This window comes from Aulostomus chinensis, chromosome 20 (assembly GCF_037954235.1).
Source record: "Aulostomus chinensis isolate RoL2024-O1b breed Wild chromosome 20, RoL_Achi_v1.0, whole genome shotgun sequence".
NCBI lineage: Eukaryota > Metazoa > Chordata > Actinopteri > Syngnathiformes > Aulostomidae > Aulostomus > Aulostomus chinensis.
This window is the reverse complement of record NC_141339.1, coordinates 21870193-21887614: the sequence shown is the minus strand read 5'-3', so window position 1 is coordinate 21887614 and position 17422 is coordinate 21870193. Positions and strand designations below refer to the sequence as shown.

Below are 17422 nucleotides of genomic sequence, written 5' to 3'. Positions count from 1 at the left end.
ATTACTTAGTTTCATGTTACCATCATGCTCCTAATACAGTCATATATGTAGAGGGTAGACTCAAAACATGCACAAAATGCAAAACAAAGATAAGCAACGTTCAATTCTGAACATGTAAGCCACCCATAATGGTTGGTTATTCTGCTAGCTTGTATGGTTACAACTTTATTTGATCAGTATAAGTGAATAAACAAGACACCTGCCCTTTAACTACATGACAGAACAAAATTCAACACTTCATTTTCAAGAAAATCAAACTGAACTAAAAAAACAAAATGAAAAAAAAAGAAAATCTAAAACTTCAAGAAACACACTAAGAAGAAAAAAAAATGTAATCCAAGATTTTCAGGTTGTGGGCTCAAACTTCAGTGGGACTCGTTACCCTGCATCTGTGGGTCGTTACCTCATCATGGTCTGATTGGTCAGGGAAAGTCACTGGCAACGTTTAAAAACATTCAACAGACTGAAGGAGTCACATGATTTTCTCATTCCCCATGATGGCTGCTTGGTTCTCCTCAGGGTAAGTGGTAGAGATTGGGCTTTAAGCTGTCTTTGTCCAATATTTGGTTAAATGTGGGGTTTTTTTTTTCCTTCTTCAAATAGCACTTTGTTCCTTGTGCTGCTGACTGGTGCAAGTTACGGCTACCCTGCTAAGAAAGGTAACTATTGTCTACATGTGTCTAACGAGCAAAATCTAAGATTTAACTAAAACTGTCCTTGCACTACTCAGGGTCTAGTTCCAGTTCTTCCTACCCAGGCGGTTATGGTGCAGATCGTGGTACTACTGGCTTTTCCCATGGAGGGTCCTCAGGGAGTGGCTTTGGTTCTGCAGGAGGGTTTGCTGGTAGTGGCTTCAGTCCTGTGGAAGGGTCTTCAGGTGGTGGCTTTGTAACTGCTGGCTACAACCCAGGCAGTGCTCAGGGAGCACCAGCAGGCACCTCATACAGCCCACATTATCATGGTGCCTTTGCTGGAGGGTCATCACAGCTGAACTTTGTCCAACCTGCCTTTAACACAGGTAAATGCTAGAGACTACTTGATTCCTACTTGTATATGTACATTGTGGCTACTCAACTAGCAGCAACACTGTTTTCAAGATGAAGAGGCTCAAATTGTTTCTGCTCCCAGAAACCCCCTGGGCAGTGTCTCCCCCATCTCTGGGTTCTGCAGAGGAAGGTGAATCCAGTGGCCTTTCCCCTGGAGGACCTGGCAACGTGAGCCCACCTATGCCCCCGCAATTTCAGGGAGGTGAACTGTATCACAAGGACATGATCTACGAGAGGGGAGACTCTGAATCGGAGACTGAAGAGCAGGGTTACCAGGCGCAACCTTCTGGTGCTGGAGGAGTCGCAGCTGTGTCCCCAGCCTTCACCAGCGTACCTTACCCACCCATCCCAGGTCCGGGATATCCTCACGACGACTACATGTTCCTGACCGGCCAGTACCCTCCCGGCACATACTCCGACTACACCAGCAGCTATGAGGAAGGGAGAGACCACTGGTATGATGACCACTACATGCGACACTACTACCAGCCAGTTGCTGCCAGTCCTCAGCAGGTTGCAGTCCCACAATTTGCTTCCAAGAAAACACCCCAACAGACCAGCAGGTAACCAAGACCCAGGAAGGCTCTTTTCTTCATGCATATCTGAACTTAATTTGTTTTTTGTTTTTTCTCCAGGTACTAAATGTGTTTCCCCCTGCATGAAATAAACTCTAATAAAATTATGTTTAATGAGGTACATCAACTTGCAACTTAACAAATGGGGCAGGTCTCAAACCACACAAAGGGAATTACACAATGGTTGGTACACATCCTGCAACAGGTGGGATGCAGAGACAGATGTGAGCCCTACATGGTCATTTCAGTGACTCATCTAGTGAGTGCTAGTTTCACTCACAATAGGCATAAGTGAAGTTCCAATCTTGCACTTAAACAAGAGACGCTGCAGTTGCTAAATCAACTGGAAAAGGGCTGATGTCCCGCAATTGCCCACAGAAAGTTCCAACAACCAAGTCTGGCCGAAAGTTTGTCCAGCATTGGCTTAAACTTGAAACTGCTGGAGGCAAATGTCCTGCCGGAAACTAAATTGCTTTCTCTAAACTGGACTAAAGAGAAGTTAAACTTTTGGGGAAACATGAGACTACCCTGGTAGACGTTTGGTAATGACACTCAAGCAATCTCTGCAGATCCACTCTGGCTGGCTAATAACCCCCACTGCCTTTAAGCAGTTTATTGCACCTGTATAGCATTTCCTCAGTAAAAGTGACTTATCAAGATTAGCTCAAAGAACATATCTTTGGGGAGGTTAAGTAAATTACCATTTGCTGCCCAATATGGAATCAACCTATTACTGCACTCCCACAAATTTAAGACCCAGTTTTGTACATGCATACCAGGAGGATACTGGTTGGTCAGGAGTATGCTGTGGGGATATCCTGGACCTTTGATGGGCTGAAGGCAGCAATTCCAACACCAGAAGGCTGCGCCTGGTGACACTGCTCTTCATGCTCCGATTCAGTCTCCTCTTGTAGGTCATGTCCTTGTGAATCAGTTATACGCAATGAAATTTTGGGGACATCGGTGGGCTCACATTGCCAGGTCCTCCAGGGGAAAGGCCCCTGGATGCAGCTTCCCCTCCAGAAGAGGGAGTTGGGGGAGCAACTGCCCAGGGGATTTCTAGGAGCAGAAGCATGTTTACACCATATTTTTACACAAGGCTCATTGCAATGATGAGCTTCACCTGTCTCACAGCATTTACCTTGGTTGAAGGCACCCAAGCCTCCAGTATAGCCAGAAGATGCAATAAGATACTTGATGCCACAGGTGTAAAACTTCTCTCTGATGATAGTCCTGAGTCAGAGCCTGGGAAACCTCACCCAGATGAGGAGACATCACTGACCTGGACGGTAAACTAATTCAACTTGAGGAGGCAGTAGCTGCTACTTGATGCTTTCGTTACCACTTGTGGGATCCCAATGATAATTCTCCTCACCGCCTTTGTAAAGTTCCACTTGTAATCTGTATTTACAAAGGTGCTCATCAGGAAAGACCAAGGGGGTTTGTCTTAATCCCTTTCTGTGCACTGATGGCAAATTTCCAGTCTGATGAATGGTGACAATACTGTCCATAAGGTATGATTGGTTCGGAGGCGATGCTTGTAAATATTATGACTTTTTATCCAACCTCTTAGCCTGCTCCAGAGAAGGTTAGGTGTACAGCATATGCTACCGCAGCGATATACTCGGCTTAAAAACAACCTTTGGAGAACAGAAAATCCCAGAATGACCCTGAAGTAACGTGTTAATCCCCCCGATCCTGCAAAATAGGACAGGCTCAATGACATTTTCAAGAAAACGCAAACATGCAAGTGAAATGTGGTGTAGCTAGAAAATAAAACAACATTTTACTTTAGACTTAGAATAAGTGAATATTCGGTGCCAAAAGAGCACCATGGAGAGTAGAGGGTTAAGAGGGTTTTCACTCTAGGGTCCTGTGAATAGACATGAAAATGTTTAGCCAAAAGCCCAGATCATTTGATAAGTGTGAACACCGCATTTTCAGGGCAAAGCTCATGGACCCGTGCCGGAGTCTGTTTGAAAAGGTGTTCTGGGTAACTGTTCATGCGTGGAAAGCAATGCAGAAGTGGGTCACCGTGTGATGTGAATAAAGACAACAAAAAGACGCCAGATTGGCAATATACAAGCACTGAATAAAATGGACTATTTGGCAAAAAAAATGAGTGTTTATGAGATTTTTCATTCTCCGATAATGGCATTTTCTGACAAAGCATATTGCATTATTCTGTTTACATGACCAGCTGAATAATCTGCTAACACTCCATATCTGCTAATGATTTGTTCATTGGAGTGCTTGTAAATCCATTCATCCATCCATTTTCTATACCGCTTATTCATTAAGGTTCGCGGGGGCTGGAGCCTATCCCAGCTGACATTGGGCGAGAGGCTGGGTTCACCCTGGATGGGTTGCCAGTTGCAGACTCATCAGGAGCAATTAGGGGTTCAGTATCTTGCTCAAGGACACTTGGACATGGTCACTGGGGGAAGTGAGGATTGAAACAGTGAACTTCAGCTTGCTACACGGCCTCTCTACCTTTGAGCCATGCTGCCCCAAGTTCATGTAAATGTCCATCCATCCATCGTCTTCCACTTTTTCCTGTCAAGGGTCATGGGGGGCTGGAGCCTATCCCAGTGGCTACGGGCGAGAGGCAGGGTACACCCTGGACAGGTCGCCAGTCCATCGCAGGTCCAACACATAGAGACAAACAACCATTAACACTCACATTCATACCTATGGTCAATTTAGAGTACCCAATTAGCCTAGTCCCCAATCGCATGTCTTTGGATGGTGGGAAGAAGCCAGAGTACCCGGAGAGAACCCACGCAGGCACGGGGAGAACATGCAAACTCCACACAGAAAGATCCAGTGCATGAGCCGGGACTCAAACTCGGAACCTTCTTGCTGTGAGGCGAAAGTGCTAACCACTGCACCACCGTGCCGCCTTCATGTAAATGTATATGAAAAAAATCTAATAATTGAATCTCGAGGCAACAAGCAATGAACTTGCTTTTGAAGTTAACCAACAACAGCATTTCTTGTCATTGATTACTGTACATCCCAAACATTTAACATTCTTATAAGTCAAGGTCAGCACCCAGTTTGCAAAAGGGTATCAGCCAAAGAGAAAAGGAGAGGAGGAGGAACTGAGACACTTTTGAAACAAAGGTTTAAGACCCAACTTCAGTTGGACTCCGGACCCACCAGCTGTGGGTCATTACCTCATCATGGTCTGATTGGTCAGGGTAGGTCACTGGCAACATTTAAAAACCTTCAACAGCCTGAAGGAGTCACACAATTTTCTCATTCACCATGATGGCTGCGTGGCTCTCCTCAGGGTAAGTGGCAGTGGGTTGGGCTTTAAGCTTTGTCCAATAGTTTGTTACATGTTGTCATTTTTTTTCTCCAACCAGAGCTTTGCTCCTTGTTCTGCTGACTGGTACAAGTTACGGCTACCCTGCTAAGAAAGGTAATTATCTACATGTGTCTAATAAGCAAAACACAAGCTGTAACTAAAATTGTCCTTGCACTACTTGGTTTCAGGTTCCAGTTCCTCCTACCCAGGTGGTTATGGTGCAGACCCTGGTTCTACTGGCTTTAACTACAGAGGGTCCTCAGGGAGCGGCTTCGGTCCTGTAGGGGGGTCCTCAGGGAGCGGCTTCGGTCCTGTAGGGGGGTCCTCAGGGAGCGGCTTCGGTCCTGTAGGGGGGTCCTCAGGGAGCGGCTTCGGTCCTGTAGGGGGGTCCTCAGGGAGCGGCTTTGTCGCTGCTGGTTACAACCCAGGCAGTGCTCAAGGAGCACCAGCAGGCACCTCATACAGCCCACATTATCATGGTGCCTTTGCTGGAGGGTCATCAGCGCTGAACACTGTCCAACCTGCCTTTAACACAGGTACATGCTGTGAGACAACATGATTCCTACTTGTGTATGTAAATTGTGGGTACTCCCACTAGCAGCAAGACTAAAGAGGCTCATTCTGTTTCTGCTCCCAGAAACTCCCTGGGCAGTGTCTCCCCCATCTCTGGGTTCTGCAGAGGAAGGTGAAGCCAGTGGCATTTCCCCTGGCGGACCTGGCAACGTGAGCCCACCTATGCCCCCGCAATTTCAGGGAGGCGACCTATATCACAAGGACATGATCTACGAGAGGGGAGACTCTGAATCGGAGACTGAAGAGCAGGGTTACCAGGCGCAACCTTCTGGTGCTGGAGGAGTCGTAGCTGTGTCCCCAGCCTTCACCAGCGTACCTTACCCACCCATCCCAGGTCCGGGATATCCTCACTACGACTACATGTTCCTGACCGGCCAGTACCCTCCCGGCACATACTCCGACTACACCAGCAGCTATGAGGAAGGGAGAGACCACTGGTATGACGACCACTACATGCGGCACTACTACCAACCAGTTGCTGCCGATCCTCAGCAGGTTGCAGTCCCACAATTTGCTTCCAAGAAAAAACCCCAACAGACCAGCAGGTAAGTACAAACAGGAAAGGGGTTTCTATCAACATCTTAAATTAATAATTCCCCTCTCTTTCAGGTACTAAATGGTGGTTCCCTGTTCTGATTTTAAATAAACTCTGGCAACTAATTTACACTCTTACTGCATCTTTTTTTTGAGGTACACACAAGCATTGCATTCAATATGAGCAAGAACATCATGCAAAGGCATCCCCTATGCAAGCAGCCATCTGCTGGGGGGCAGGGGAGTGGGGCAGAGCCCTGCATGCCTCCACCAGTGAAAAGTGCCTTTAGTTGAAACCGTCCTCACTAGTGTGAGGTTCACAAAATGCCTCAGTTGTGCACTCAATATGCTGTAGTCTTTAAGCAAGCAAAATACTGTCTGAAATTGTAGAGCAATAGACGTCAGCAAAGGTCTTTCCACTTCAGCTGGCAAGATGTTCCTTAATTGCTCCATCAGCCAGGTTAGTTTTCAACATTGGCTTAAACTTTGTATTTAAGCCCTTGCTATGACAGGAGTAAATGGCAATGCTCCCGTTCTGCCAGAAGCAACTCACCTGAACTCTAAAGCCCAAATGCCAATACTTGAAGGGGAATCTTAAATTTCATGAGTTTTGAAAAAGATGAGCAGGTGAACACTCCACCTCCGGTGGCGTTAAGTATCTCGGGGTTTTGTTCACGAATGAGGGTAAGATGGAGTGGGGGATTGGGGCAGCATCTGCAGTCTTGCGGGTGCTAAACCAGTCTGTTGTGGTGAAGAGGGAGCTTAGCCAAAAGGTGAGGCTCTTGATTTACCGGTCAATCTACATTCCAATCCTCACCTATGGTCATGAGCTTTGGGTAATGACCGAAAGAACAAGATCGCGAATACAAGCGGCTGAAATGAGTTTCCTCCGCAGGGTGGCCAGGACACGGTGGAGGGATTATATCTCTCGGCTGGCCTGGGAACGCCTCGGGATCCTCCTGGAAGAGCTGGTTGAAGTGGCTGGGGAGAGGGCAGTCTGGACTTCCTTGCTGAGACCGCTGCCCCCGCGACCCGGACCCACCGGATGAAGCGGAGGATGACGAGCAGGTGACAACTGCAAAAGGTTTCTCTACAGAAGCATGTGCATTACTCCAAATGCGTTGACCTCAGCAACTAATTCCTGTCGTCAAAAACTTAAGGGACACCACGATAGGTCTATGGTTTACCTGTTCAATGCATTACATTTCACCCTGAACTTTCGCTTGCAAGCTGGTTGACCCACACTTCTCAAAGATGGCCGAACATTAGTGCCAAACTCTCCCAGAACGGCCCTCCTTACAGATTCCCACATAGGGGATATTGTCCTTCTTAAAGCAACCAAAGCCTTTAAATTTTGGCTGTCTCAAACTTTTTTTTTCCCCTCATTCAGTCTGACTTGAGACTTTGAGTCAACAGTTTCAGTGCCCACCAGGCTTCCAGAAATCATGAGTGGTAAGCTTTCATGTTTCCCTACCTCCCCCACCTCATGGGCTGAGCTGTCAACTCTTGGTGGTTATTAGACTGCACTACAAACAAGGCTTTCTTTGCATGAGCCTGGTCAACCTAAATCAAGACTCACAATGGTGTCAACTTGGAATCCAAGTCTATGCATGGTTCTGTTGTATCGGGAGTGTTCACAAAATGTATGTGCTTCCAGCTTCATAATGGAATTGAGTATGTAAGCAACACTGTTGCTGCAAGAAATGGGCAGTTTAACATGAGAAAAGAGCATTTAGGTCTGACAGTCTTATGAAGGATATCTGAAAATGCCTTTAGTTTTTTTCCAAACTACACATTTTCCAGATTAATACATGTATTTAGCTTTCTAAAAGGTGTTCTGCAAGCAGCAGCACCAGTTGTGTTAAGATTTGCCAGGAAAATCAAGACCAAGCATGAAATCATCTGAAGTGAGTGGTGCTTGTGCCTTCTTCATTCTTGACTGATGCTGTATGCCCATTGGGGACAAAGAGCAGAAGTAAGCATCATTCCTTAAGTTTATGGATGAGATTGTCTTTTTTCAGGTTTGATATAACTTGAGGCCAACAGGACAAAGAAACGAGATGGAATACTGGGAGGAACCTGCACGCACTACGCTTGTAAAGCAGGAAATGTTAGCAATGTGAATTTTTGTAATTTTGAGGCATACAACTTACAGCTCAAGTCGCCACACTATATGTAATGTATTCTCTCAGCTGTGAATAATCAAAAAACATCCATCCATCCAATTTCTGTACCATTTGTCCGTGAAGGGTTGTGGGGGGGCCGGAGCCTTTCTCAGCTGACATTGGGTGAGAAGCAGGGTTGTCCCTGGATGGGTTTCCAGTCTGTTGCAGGGCTTAAGGAGCAATTAGGGGTTCAGTATGTTGCTCAAGGATACTTGGACATGGTCATCGGAGAAAGTGAGGATCGAACCAACAACTCTTCGGTTACTAGATGGCCCCTCTATCTCTGAGCCATACCTCCCCCTAATCAAAAAAACATCAGAAAAGCCAGCAGAGCACTTTTAGTCTCTAAAACTTGTGTATCATTTTAGGTGTGTTCAATTTTCAGTGTTATCTTAAAGAAAATCCAAACTAAGACAAATTTTGTGCTGCTTAAAAATAAAATTCTGAACAAAAAGTAGTCATGTAAAACACCTAGTTTGCAAAAGAGCATATAGGATCAGAGAAGACAGACATCTTCAATCCATGTGTTTCAAATTAGAGGTTCCACCTTCAGTAGGACTTTCAGCAACTGTGGGTCATTAACTCATGATCTGGTCAGTGCAGGTGCTTGCAATATTTAAAGAATTCTTCAAGGTGAAGGTGTTAAAAGGTTTACTCAATCATGATGGCTAGTTGGGTCTCTTCAGGGTTAGTCAGACTGTTCACTTGATGTGTTTTGCTCAGTAGTTGGTTCCATGATGTAATTTCCAAACTACTTTGCTCCATTTGCTACACACTTGTGCAAGTGACACCTGCCCTGCTAAAAAAAAGTGTCAAGTACTGTTAAATCCAAAAATTTCATGAGCAATTGTTTCAGGTTAAACCTTATAAAGTTGTTCTGCTTAATGGTGGTCCTCCGACCAGGGGTGATAATGCAAACCCCGCTACTGTAGGCTCTGACTCAGGACTATCAGGGAGGGGTTTTGTACCTGCAGCGTCTCACTTCAACCCAAAGTATCTTGTTGCATCTTCTGGCAACACTGGAAGCTTGGCTGCCTTCAACCAAGGTAAATGCTGTGAGACAGTTGAAGCTCAGTGCAATGAGCATGCCTTTTGTGTGAAAAATGTGATCACATGCTTCTGCTCTGAGAAACACCCTGGGCAGTTGGTCCTCTGGAAGGGAAGCTGAATCCAGAATGTGAGTTTGAGGACCTGGCAATGTGACATGTTACTGACTGGCCAGTACCCTCCCCATACTCATGTACAAAACTGGGTATCCCCAGAAACTTAAAGTGCAGTAAGTGATTCCATATTTGACAGCAAGGCCTTCAAAACAGTGAACGGGGGATGTACAAACTCCCCAAAGATGAAGCGTACTTAGCTGATTTTGACATGTCACTTTCACTAAGCAAGTGCTGTAGAGTTGCAATGAACTGCTTAAAAGGCAGTGGGGTTATTTGTCAGCAAAAGTGGGTCTGCAAAGATGGCTTGAGTTGCATTATTGAACTACATTTACTGACTGCCATGTACTAGGCCAGTTGCATGTTTGCTTATGCCAATATTAAAAGGTGTTACTATTTTATAAAGGTAGCTTTAGTGTTAGTTCACCTTATTGCAGGACAGAATTCCCCCCCCCCCCATTTACTCTGGTTGTAGCAAAATACAAACTTTAGGCCAATGCTTGACTGTCTAGACTTTGTGGTTGGAACAGTAGCCCTCTGTATTACAGCAGAGAGTTGTAAATTGAAACTACAGCATATAGAGTCTAATTGCACTTACATTTGAGCTGATATGCATGGGGTTTTATGCACTCAGCATTGCTCTGTCCTGCCCCCCCCCCCAAGCAGGTTGTTGTTCTCATTGAACCTAGAGTAGCATGAAATTCCAGGCTGTGGGCTTTTGTAGGATGTGTCTCATCAAGCATTTGAGTGTAATACTGTGGTATGAGACCTGCACTATACAAACTTAATCATTGTATCTCATTAATGACACATTGAGCTGCCAGAGTAAATTTTAATCAGAACAGGGAAACCACCATTTAGTTCCTGGAGGGGGGAAAAAAAAAAAAAACTTTACATATACACACACACAGAAATCCATTTTCTGGTTTGTACTTACCTGCTGGTCTGTTGGGGTCTTTTCTTGGAAGCAAATTGTGGGACTGCACCCTGCTGGGGACTGGCAGCAACTGGCTGGTAGTAGTGCCGCATGTAGTGGTCATCATACCAGTGGTCTCTCCCTTCCTCATAGCTGCTGGTGTAGTCGGAGTATGTGCCGGGAGGGTACTGGCCGGTCAGGAACATGTAGTCGTAGTGAGGATATCCCGGACCTGGGATGGGTGGGTAAGGTACGCTGGTGAAGGCTGGGGACACAGCTGCAACTCCTCCAGCACCAGAAGGTTGCGCCTGGTAACCCTGCTCTTCAGTCTCCGATTCAGAGTCTCCCCTCTCATAGATCATGTCCTTGTGATACAGTTCACCTCCCTGAAATTGCGGGGGCATAGGTGGGCTCACGTTGCCAGGTCCTCCAGGGGAAAGGCCACTGGCTTCACCTTCCTCTGCAGAACCTAGAGATGGGGGAGACACTGCCCAGGGGGTTTCTGGGAGCAGAATTTGAGCTGCTTTTAGTCTTGAAACTGGGTTGCCGCTAGTTTGAGTACCAACAATGTACATACACAAGTAGTCTCTAGCATTTACCTGTGTTAAAGGCAGGTTGGACAAAGTTCAGCTGGGATGACCCTCCAGCAAAGGCACCATGATAATGTGGGCTGTATGAGGTGCCTGCTGGTGCTCCCTGAGCACTGCCTGGGTTGTAGCCAGCAGCGACAAAGCCACCACCTGAAGACCCTCCCACAGGACCGAAGCCACTCCCTGAGGATCCTCCATAGGAGGAGCCAGTAGTACCAGGATCTGCACCATAGCCACCTTGGTAGGAGGAACTGGAACCTGAACCTAAGTAAGGCAAGGACATTAGTTACATTTTAGGTTTTGCTTGATAGACACATGTAGATAATAAGTACCTTTCTTAGCAGGGTAGCTGTAACTTGCACCAGTCAGCAGCACAAGGAGCAAAGCGCTGTTTGGAGGAGAAAAAAAAATGACAACATGTAACAAACTATTGGACAAAAACAGCTTAAAGCACAACCCCACTTCTACTTACCCTGAGGCGAGCCAAGCAGCCATCATGGTGATTGAGGAAATTGTGTGACTCCTTCAGGCTGTTGAAGGTTTTTAAATGTTGCCAGTGACCTGCCCCGACCAATCAGACCATGATGAGGTAACGACCCACAGCTGGTGGGGATGAGTCCTCCTGAAGGCAGATCCTCCTAATCAGGGGTGGGCAATCATGTGCCATGGAGGGCCGTTTGTATGCAGGTTTTCCTTCCAACCAAACACTTTAACAGGTGATTCCACTGATTAACACACCTTCAGCCACAGAAGAGTGTTAATCAGTGGAATCACCTGTTAAAGTGTTTGGTTGGAAGGAAAACCTGCATACACACAGCCCTCCATGGCACATGATTGCCCACCCCTGTCCTATATGAAACTTCTCTGTTAGAGATGTTACTTTTAGCTTCATTTTCAGCTGGTTCTTTTTTGGAAACTTTATAAATTGCATGGCTGATATTGCATATAATTTTATTATCTGCAATGAGATTTATCTTGTGATGTTTGTTTTGTTTTGTCTTGTTTGTTTGGATTTTCATGATGATGTGGTCTGGCAGTTTAAACTTTAACATGCAGTCACAATAACTGATCACACAGAACACATTTTAGCATGCCTATAATTTTAAAGCAGATCTTCAAATTCATTTTTATTTACTGAAAAGAAAAAAAATATCATAAATGCTAATACACTGACAATTTTTTACTGATATTTTACTTGATATATGAAGTAAATGATTTGATTTGTCTGTTACATTTATTTCCATGAAATATTCAGATTAACGCATCTAAGTAGGGAAGATCTGTCAAAGTTCAAGCTGAATTTATACGCTCTTGACTGAACACCACATAGGAAATTTAAGGTGATATAAAGGCTAAGCATAAAGGAAAACTGATACTTTTTGTTGCACTACCACTATTTGATTATTTTATTTTAGCTGAGAATATAGGCGTTTAAACCTTTAATCTGTGGTTATGTTGAGATGGAGCCAACCATTTTACAACTCAGCTGCTAGCTCTATACTGTGTGTTCTGACTGGTCAAAACTGCCGATGAGTGCCGAGGCAGCTGCCTGACAACATATTTAACTTTTAACCAGTAAAGAGGCATTTGAGCCAGTGACAGCCTCAAGTTGATATGTCCAAGTAAAGGCAATTCTTTACACCAGAACATTATTATCAGTCCTGGTGCTACTGGATCTAAGTGCTGCTTTTGATACAGTAGATCACCACATCTTGTTAAAAAGACTCAGAAACCTGGTGGGCCCCTTTGGTACTGTTCTTAACTGGTTTTATTTTTACCTCACAGATCGTCGGTTCTTGGTAAATTTGGATACGTGTTCCTCCAGAACCCATGAAATTAAATGTGGGGTACCCCAAGGTTCAATTTTAGGTCCATTACTTTTTAATTTGTACATGCTTCCCCTTGGGGACATCATCAGGAGGCATAGCATCGGGTTTCACAGCTACGCTGATGACACACAACTTTACATTGCCATGTCTCCTGATGACACAGGGCCAATTGATTCCCTCTGAAACCCTATTTTGGATATAAAATCATGGATGGCAGAGAACTTCTTACAGCTCAACAAGGACAAAACAGAGGTTTTAGTTATTGGTCCTGAAGGCAAGAGAGAGAAACTTTTACCAAAACTAAATGATTTTAAGCCTTCACAGTGTGTGAAAACCTGGGCATCCTTTTTGACTCTGAGCTTGATTTTATTCCACACATCAGAAATATCACAAAGATAGTTTTCTATCACCTTAAGAATACAGCCAGAGTTCACCCGTTTCTAAAGAGGTGCTAATGCATGCCTTTATTTCTAGCAGGTTAGATTACTGCAATGCCCTGCTTTCTGGTCTCCCTAAAAAGAGCATTACTCAGCTCCAACTGCTCCAGAACTCAGCCGCTCGTGTGCTGACGAGGACCAGAAGGCGGGAGCACATTACACCAGTTTTAGAAGCGCTGCATAGGCTCCCTGTGCACTTCAGGATTGATTTTAAGGTTCTCTTAATTGTTTTTAAGTGTCTTAATGGCCTTTGGCCTTCTTATCTTTCTGACCTGCTTTTACACTGTCGGCCCTCAAGGACCCTGAGGTTACCTGGTGCTGGTCTTTTAGCTGTTCCCAATGTCAGAACTAAAACATTCGGTGAAGCCTCATTCCATCATTATGGTCCACACCTGTGGAACACCCTGCCGGAGGGCCTCAGGGCTGCTGAATCTATTGATTCTTTTAAGGCCAAACTCAAAACATACCTTTTTAACATCGCTTTTAACTGAGTTACTTGTTTTAATTTACGATTATTTATTTTGGTTATTTAGGTATCTTATTGTCTTTTAATTTTCTTTATTGTTCTTATTCTTTTATATTAACATGTATTTATGCAGTCCTTTAATATTTGTTATTTATTTTTTCAGTTCCAGTGTTCTCCTCATGGGGGCCCTCCACACTGAGAGCCTTGTCTGGACTGCCTGCTGGGTGCCGTGCTGCGGGTTCCCCCTGGCCTGGATAGTTGGTGGGCCATACTCCAAGGCTATATAACCTTGGTTTGGGCCCCTGTCTGTCCGGGTCGGGCGGGCCTCTGTGGCCGTGGGCTTGGGTGGTTCTCGGTGTGGATGGCTCCCATATGATGGTGTCTCCTTAACTGGTCTATCACTGCCCAGCCACACCCCATATTTCAATATTCCTCAAGGGTAGATGAGTGAGGGGTGGGGGGTAGGGTTGGGGGTTTACCCGGGTTGTATGCATTTGTGTAGTACACTGTGTGTTCAAGGGTGTGTATGTGCATGCATGAATGAGGGCGTGGGGGGGGCACTTTGAGTTGCATTTCTTGTATGAATGAAAGGTGCTCTATAAATAAAGTTTGATTTGATTATTGATGACACTTTTGGAGACAGCTGGGTGGCCATGCATATTAGCTAGTGTGCGTTGGCTGCACTCACTGGGACTAACGATGTCAGTTTCCATAATCCCCTGTTGACGACAGCCCGAAGCAGAGCTGCCAAGCCTGGTCCCAGGTCACAAAACTATCCTGGAATCCACTAGCTCACGCCTCTGTAGTGCTTATATCAGCTTTTGGCACACAAACACCGGATTGTGGGAACAAGCATCAGATTTCAGTTTTAGGACTCAACAAGGCATCAGTTACAGCGGGTGAAGCATACTGATTGGCTTTTGCAACAGTGTCAAGTGGAGTTTTCGCTTTTGAGGTCATGTAGATAAATTTATGAGAACTGCTGAATACAACATCTTTAAATCCTTTAGAGACACTGTTGGCTTGGGTTTTCCCACATTGGAAAGGCTCTTTGAGAGAACCATTGAGTTTGATGCTGACCATTAGACTGACATTGCTTGAGTAAAAAAAAAAAAAAAAACTTATTCAAACCCTTGTTTGGTGGTAAACTTTGCAGGTAGAAAGATTTGGCTGTCAGGTTAGTGGTTGACCAACCTGATGCCAAGTAAGTGCTAATGGAGTTAAAAGATCCAACACCACTTGTGAGGATAGCATTACTGGAATTTAAACTACATTCCTCAAGTTCTGTTGGGGATGCAGCACTGTGGAACTTGATTACAGGTTCTACTTTAAATCCATTTTCCAAGAGACATTTTAGTGCCATCAGCAACTGAGAGTCACTATTTAGCACAAACAAAACAGGAACATTTTTGATTTGAACAAAAATGCAGATGGAAAAGTCTGTATAACTCCTGAGAACCACCAAGAGCTAAAGTTTGGCCACCTTTAGGAAGCATGGGTCAATCAGCTTGCAAGCTGAAATGTAATGCATTGAAAAGGTAAACCAGACCTATTCACAGTGTCCCTTGAGTTTCTGGCTACAGGAATGAGTTAGTCCCCGAGGTCAAGGCATTTAGAGTAATGCACATGCTTCTGTAGAGAAACCTTTTGCAGTTCTCAGGTTTGTTTTGCGCAACACACTGCATTTCGTCTTTAGAAATCAACTGACGTTAGTGTGGGTTATTTTGCTTCTGGCAGAAAAGCATTGTGATTTACTCCTGTTGTAGCAAGGAGTTAGATTAAAGTTGCAGCCAAAGGGTGGTCAAACAGACCTGGAACAGTCTTACAAGCATGAGTGATCAGTCCTTGTTTTAAGTATGTTGCTCTACATTTTCAGGCAGGAATTTGCTTTCAGACTACAGCATATTGAGTGCACAACAAAGCATTTTTTTATGCTGACACTGAAGGTTTGAGCAATTTTTCCATAACATTGAAAAGGCACTTTCCACTGATCGAGTCATGCAGGGCTTGCTCTTCCCCATGTATTGTTACAGGATGGGCTTGCACATGTTGAATGCAGTGTCTGTGTGGGATAAGACCTGCACTACACAAACTTTGTAACTGAAACATGCAATAAGTTGCACGAGTTTATTTCAATCAGAACAGGAAACCACCATTTAGTACCTGAAAGAGAGGGGCATTATTAATTTGAGATGCACATAAAAACCTCAAGTGAGTTCTTTTAGAGTTTCCAAACAGAACAGCCACCATTAGTACTTGAAGAAAAAAAAAAACACATGAGTTCAGATATGCATGAAAGAACAACCACCACATCTCTGATTTTAAGTTACCTGCTAGTCTGTTGGGGTGTTTTCTTGGAAGCAAATTGTGGGACTGCAACCTGCTGAGGACTGGCAGCAACTGGCTGGTAGTAGTGCCGCATGTAGTGGTCATCATACCAGTGGTCTCTCCCTTCCTCATAGCTGCTGGTGTAGTCGGAGTATGTGCCGGGAGGGTACTGGCCGGTCAGGAACATGTAGTCGTAGTGAGGATATCCCGGACCTGGGATGGGTGGGTAAGGTACGCTGGTGAAGGCTGGGGACACAGCTGCGACTCCTCCAGCACCAGAAGGTTGTGCCTGGTAACCCTGCTCTTCAGTCTCCGATTCAGAGTCTCCCCTCTCGTAGATCATGTCCTTGTGATACAGTTCACCTCCCTGAAATTGCGGGGGCATAGGTGGGCTCACGTTGCCAGGTCCTCCAGGGGAAAGGCCACTGGCTTCACCTTCCTCTGCAGAACCCAGAGATGGGGGAGACACTGCCCAGGGGGTTTCTGGGAGCAGAAACAGAGAATTTGAGCTTTGCTTTCAGTCTTAACTGGTTGTGTTGTTGGCAGTGAGTACCAACTATGCAAATACGCAAGTAGGAGTCATGTAATCTTACAGCATGTACCTGTGTTAAAGGCAGGTTGGACAAAGTTCAGCGCTGATGATCCTCCAGCAAAGGCACCATGATAATGTGGGCTGTATGAGGTGCCTGCTGGTGCTCCCTGAGCAGTGCCTGGGTTGTAACCAGCAGCGACAAAGCCACCACCTGAAGACCCTCCTGCAGGACTGAAGCCACTCCCTGAGGACCCTCTGTAGCCAGCAGAACCAGGTTCTGCACCATAACCACCTGGATAGGAGGAACTGGAACCTGAACCTAAGTAGGGCAAGGACAAAATGAGTTACAGCTTGTATTTTGCTTGTTAGATACATGTAGCTAATAGTTACCTTTCTTAGCAGGGTAGCTGTAACTTGCACCAGTCAGCAGAACAAGGAGCAAAGCGCTGTTTGGAGGGAAAAAAAAAGACAATATGTAACAAACAATTGGACAAAGACAGCTTAAAGCCCAATCCACTGCCACTTACCCTGAGGAGAGCCACGCAGCCATCATGGTGATTGAGGAAATTGTGTGACTCCTTCAGGCTGTTGAAGGTTTTTAAATGTTGGCAGTGACCTGCCCCGACCAATCAGACCATGATGAGGTAACGACCCACAGCTGGTGGGTCTGGAGTCCAACTGAAGGTGGGTCTTAACCCTTTGTATCAAAAGTGTCTCAGTTGCTCCCCCTCTCCTTTTCTCTTTGGCTGATACCCTTTTGCAAACTGGGTGCTGACCTTGCTTTATAAGAATGTTAAATGTTTGGGATGTACAGTAATCAATGACGAGAAATACTGTTGTTGGTTAACTTCAAAAGCAAGTTCATTGCTTGTTGCCTCGAGATTCAATTATTAGATTTTTTTCATATACATTTACATGCAGGCAGCACGGTGGTGCAATGGTTAGCACTGTCACCTCA

General features: G+C 45.1%; 4 protein-coding genes across 4 annotated transcripts; 2 read left to right on the top strand and 2 right to left on the bottom strand.

The window, feature by feature from the left end:
* Positions 1–426: 426 nt before the first annotated feature.
* On the top strand, positions 427–1742 carry LOC147243253 (uncharacterized). The gene is made up of 5 exons (XM_086189526.1): positions 427–520; positions 604–659; positions 731–1018; positions 1129–1609; positions 1682–1742. The coding sequence occupies exons 1-5, from the start codon at positions 477–479 to the stop codon at positions 1686–1688; spliced, it is 876 nt and encodes a 291-aa protein (XP_086045652.1). The 5' UTR covers positions 427–476; the 3' UTR covers positions 1689–1742.
* Positions 1743–4868: 3126 nt separating this feature from the next.
* Positions 4869–6167, top strand: LOC147243252 (uncharacterized). The gene is made up of 5 exons (XM_086189568.1): positions 4869–4917; positions 4993–5048; positions 5123–5470; positions 5572–6052; positions 6117–6167. The coding sequence occupies exons 1-5, from the start codon at positions 4892–4894 to the stop codon at positions 6121–6123; spliced, it is 918 nt and encodes a 305-aa protein (XP_086045694.1). The 5' UTR covers positions 4869–4891; the 3' UTR covers positions 6124–6167.
* A 4017-nt stretch (positions 6168–10184) lies between these two features.
* On the bottom strand, positions 10185–11425 carry LOC147243251 (uncharacterized). The gene is made up of 5 exons (XM_086190281.1): positions 11345–11425; positions 11205–11260; positions 10882–11136; positions 10304–10784; positions 10185–10230 (listed from the first exon to the last, which is right to left on the bottom strand). Exons 1-5 carry the CDS (start codon positions 11368–11370, stop codon positions 10224–10226), a joined length of 825 nt encoding a protein of 274 aa, XP_086046407.1. The 5' UTR covers positions 11371–11425; the 3' UTR covers positions 10185–10223.
* Positions 11426–15717: 4292 nt separating this feature from the next.
* On the bottom strand, positions 15718–17080 carry LOC147243250 (uncharacterized). Its single transcript, XM_086189461.1, has 5 exons — positions 16992–17080; positions 16855–16910; positions 16535–16783; positions 15935–16415; positions 15718–15767 (listed from the first exon to the last, which is right to left on the bottom strand). The coding sequence occupies exons 1-5, from the start codon at positions 17015–17017 to the stop codon at positions 15761–15763; spliced, it is 819 nt and encodes a 272-aa protein (XP_086045587.1). The 5' UTR covers positions 17018–17080; the 3' UTR covers positions 15718–15760.
* Positions 17081–17422: the final 342 nt, after the last annotated feature.

Excerpts from the sequence above, each read along its gene's own strand:
- LOC147243252 (XM_086189568.1), top strand. The coding sequence starts at position 4,892 with ATGATGGCTGCGTGGCTCTCCTCAGG. Across the intron at positions 5,049-5,122 it reads CGGCTACCCTGCTAAGAAAG|GTTCCAGTTCCTCCTACCCA; the intron begins GTAATTATCTAC and ends ACTTGGTTTCAG. Across the intron at positions 5,471-5,571 it reads CCAACCTGCCTTTAACACAG|AAACTCCCTGGGCAGTGTCT; the intron begins GTACATGCTGTG and ends TTCTGCTCCCAG.
- LOC147243250 (XM_086189461.1), bottom strand. The coding sequence starts at position 17,017 with ATGATGGCTGCGTGGCTCTCCTCAGG. Across the intron at positions 16,784-16,854 it reads CAGCTACCCTGCTAAGAAAG|GTTCAGGTTCCAGTTCCTCC; the intron begins GTAACTATTAGC and ends TGCCCTACTTAG. Across the intron at positions 16,416-16,534 it reads CCAACCTGCCTTTAACACAG|AAACCCCCTGGGCAGTGTCT; the intron begins GTACATGCTGTA and ends TTCTGCTCCCAG.
- LOC147243253 (XM_086189526.1), top strand. The coding sequence starts at position 477 with ATGATTTTCTCATTCCCCATGATGGCTGCTTGGTTCTCCTCAGG. Across the intron at positions 521-603 it reads GCTGCTTGGTTCTCCTCAGG|CACTTTGTTCCTTGTGCTGC; the intron begins GTAAGTGGTAGA and ends TTCTTCAAATAG. Across the intron at positions 660-730 it reads CGGCTACCCTGCTAAGAAAG|GGTCTAGTTCCAGTTCTTCC; the intron begins GTAACTATTGTC and ends TGCACTACTCAG.
- LOC147243251 (XM_086190281.1), bottom strand. The coding sequence starts at position 11,370 with ATGATGGCTGCTTGGCTCGCCTCAGG. Across the intron at positions 11,261-11,344 it reads GCTGCTTGGCTCGCCTCAGG|CGCTTTGCTCCTTGTGCTGC; the intron begins GTAAGTAGAAGT and ends TCCTCCAAACAG. Across the intron at positions 11,137-11,204 it reads CAGCTACCCTGCTAAGAAAG|GTTCAGGTTCCAGTTCCTCC; the intron begins GTACTTATTATC and ends TGCCTTACTTAG.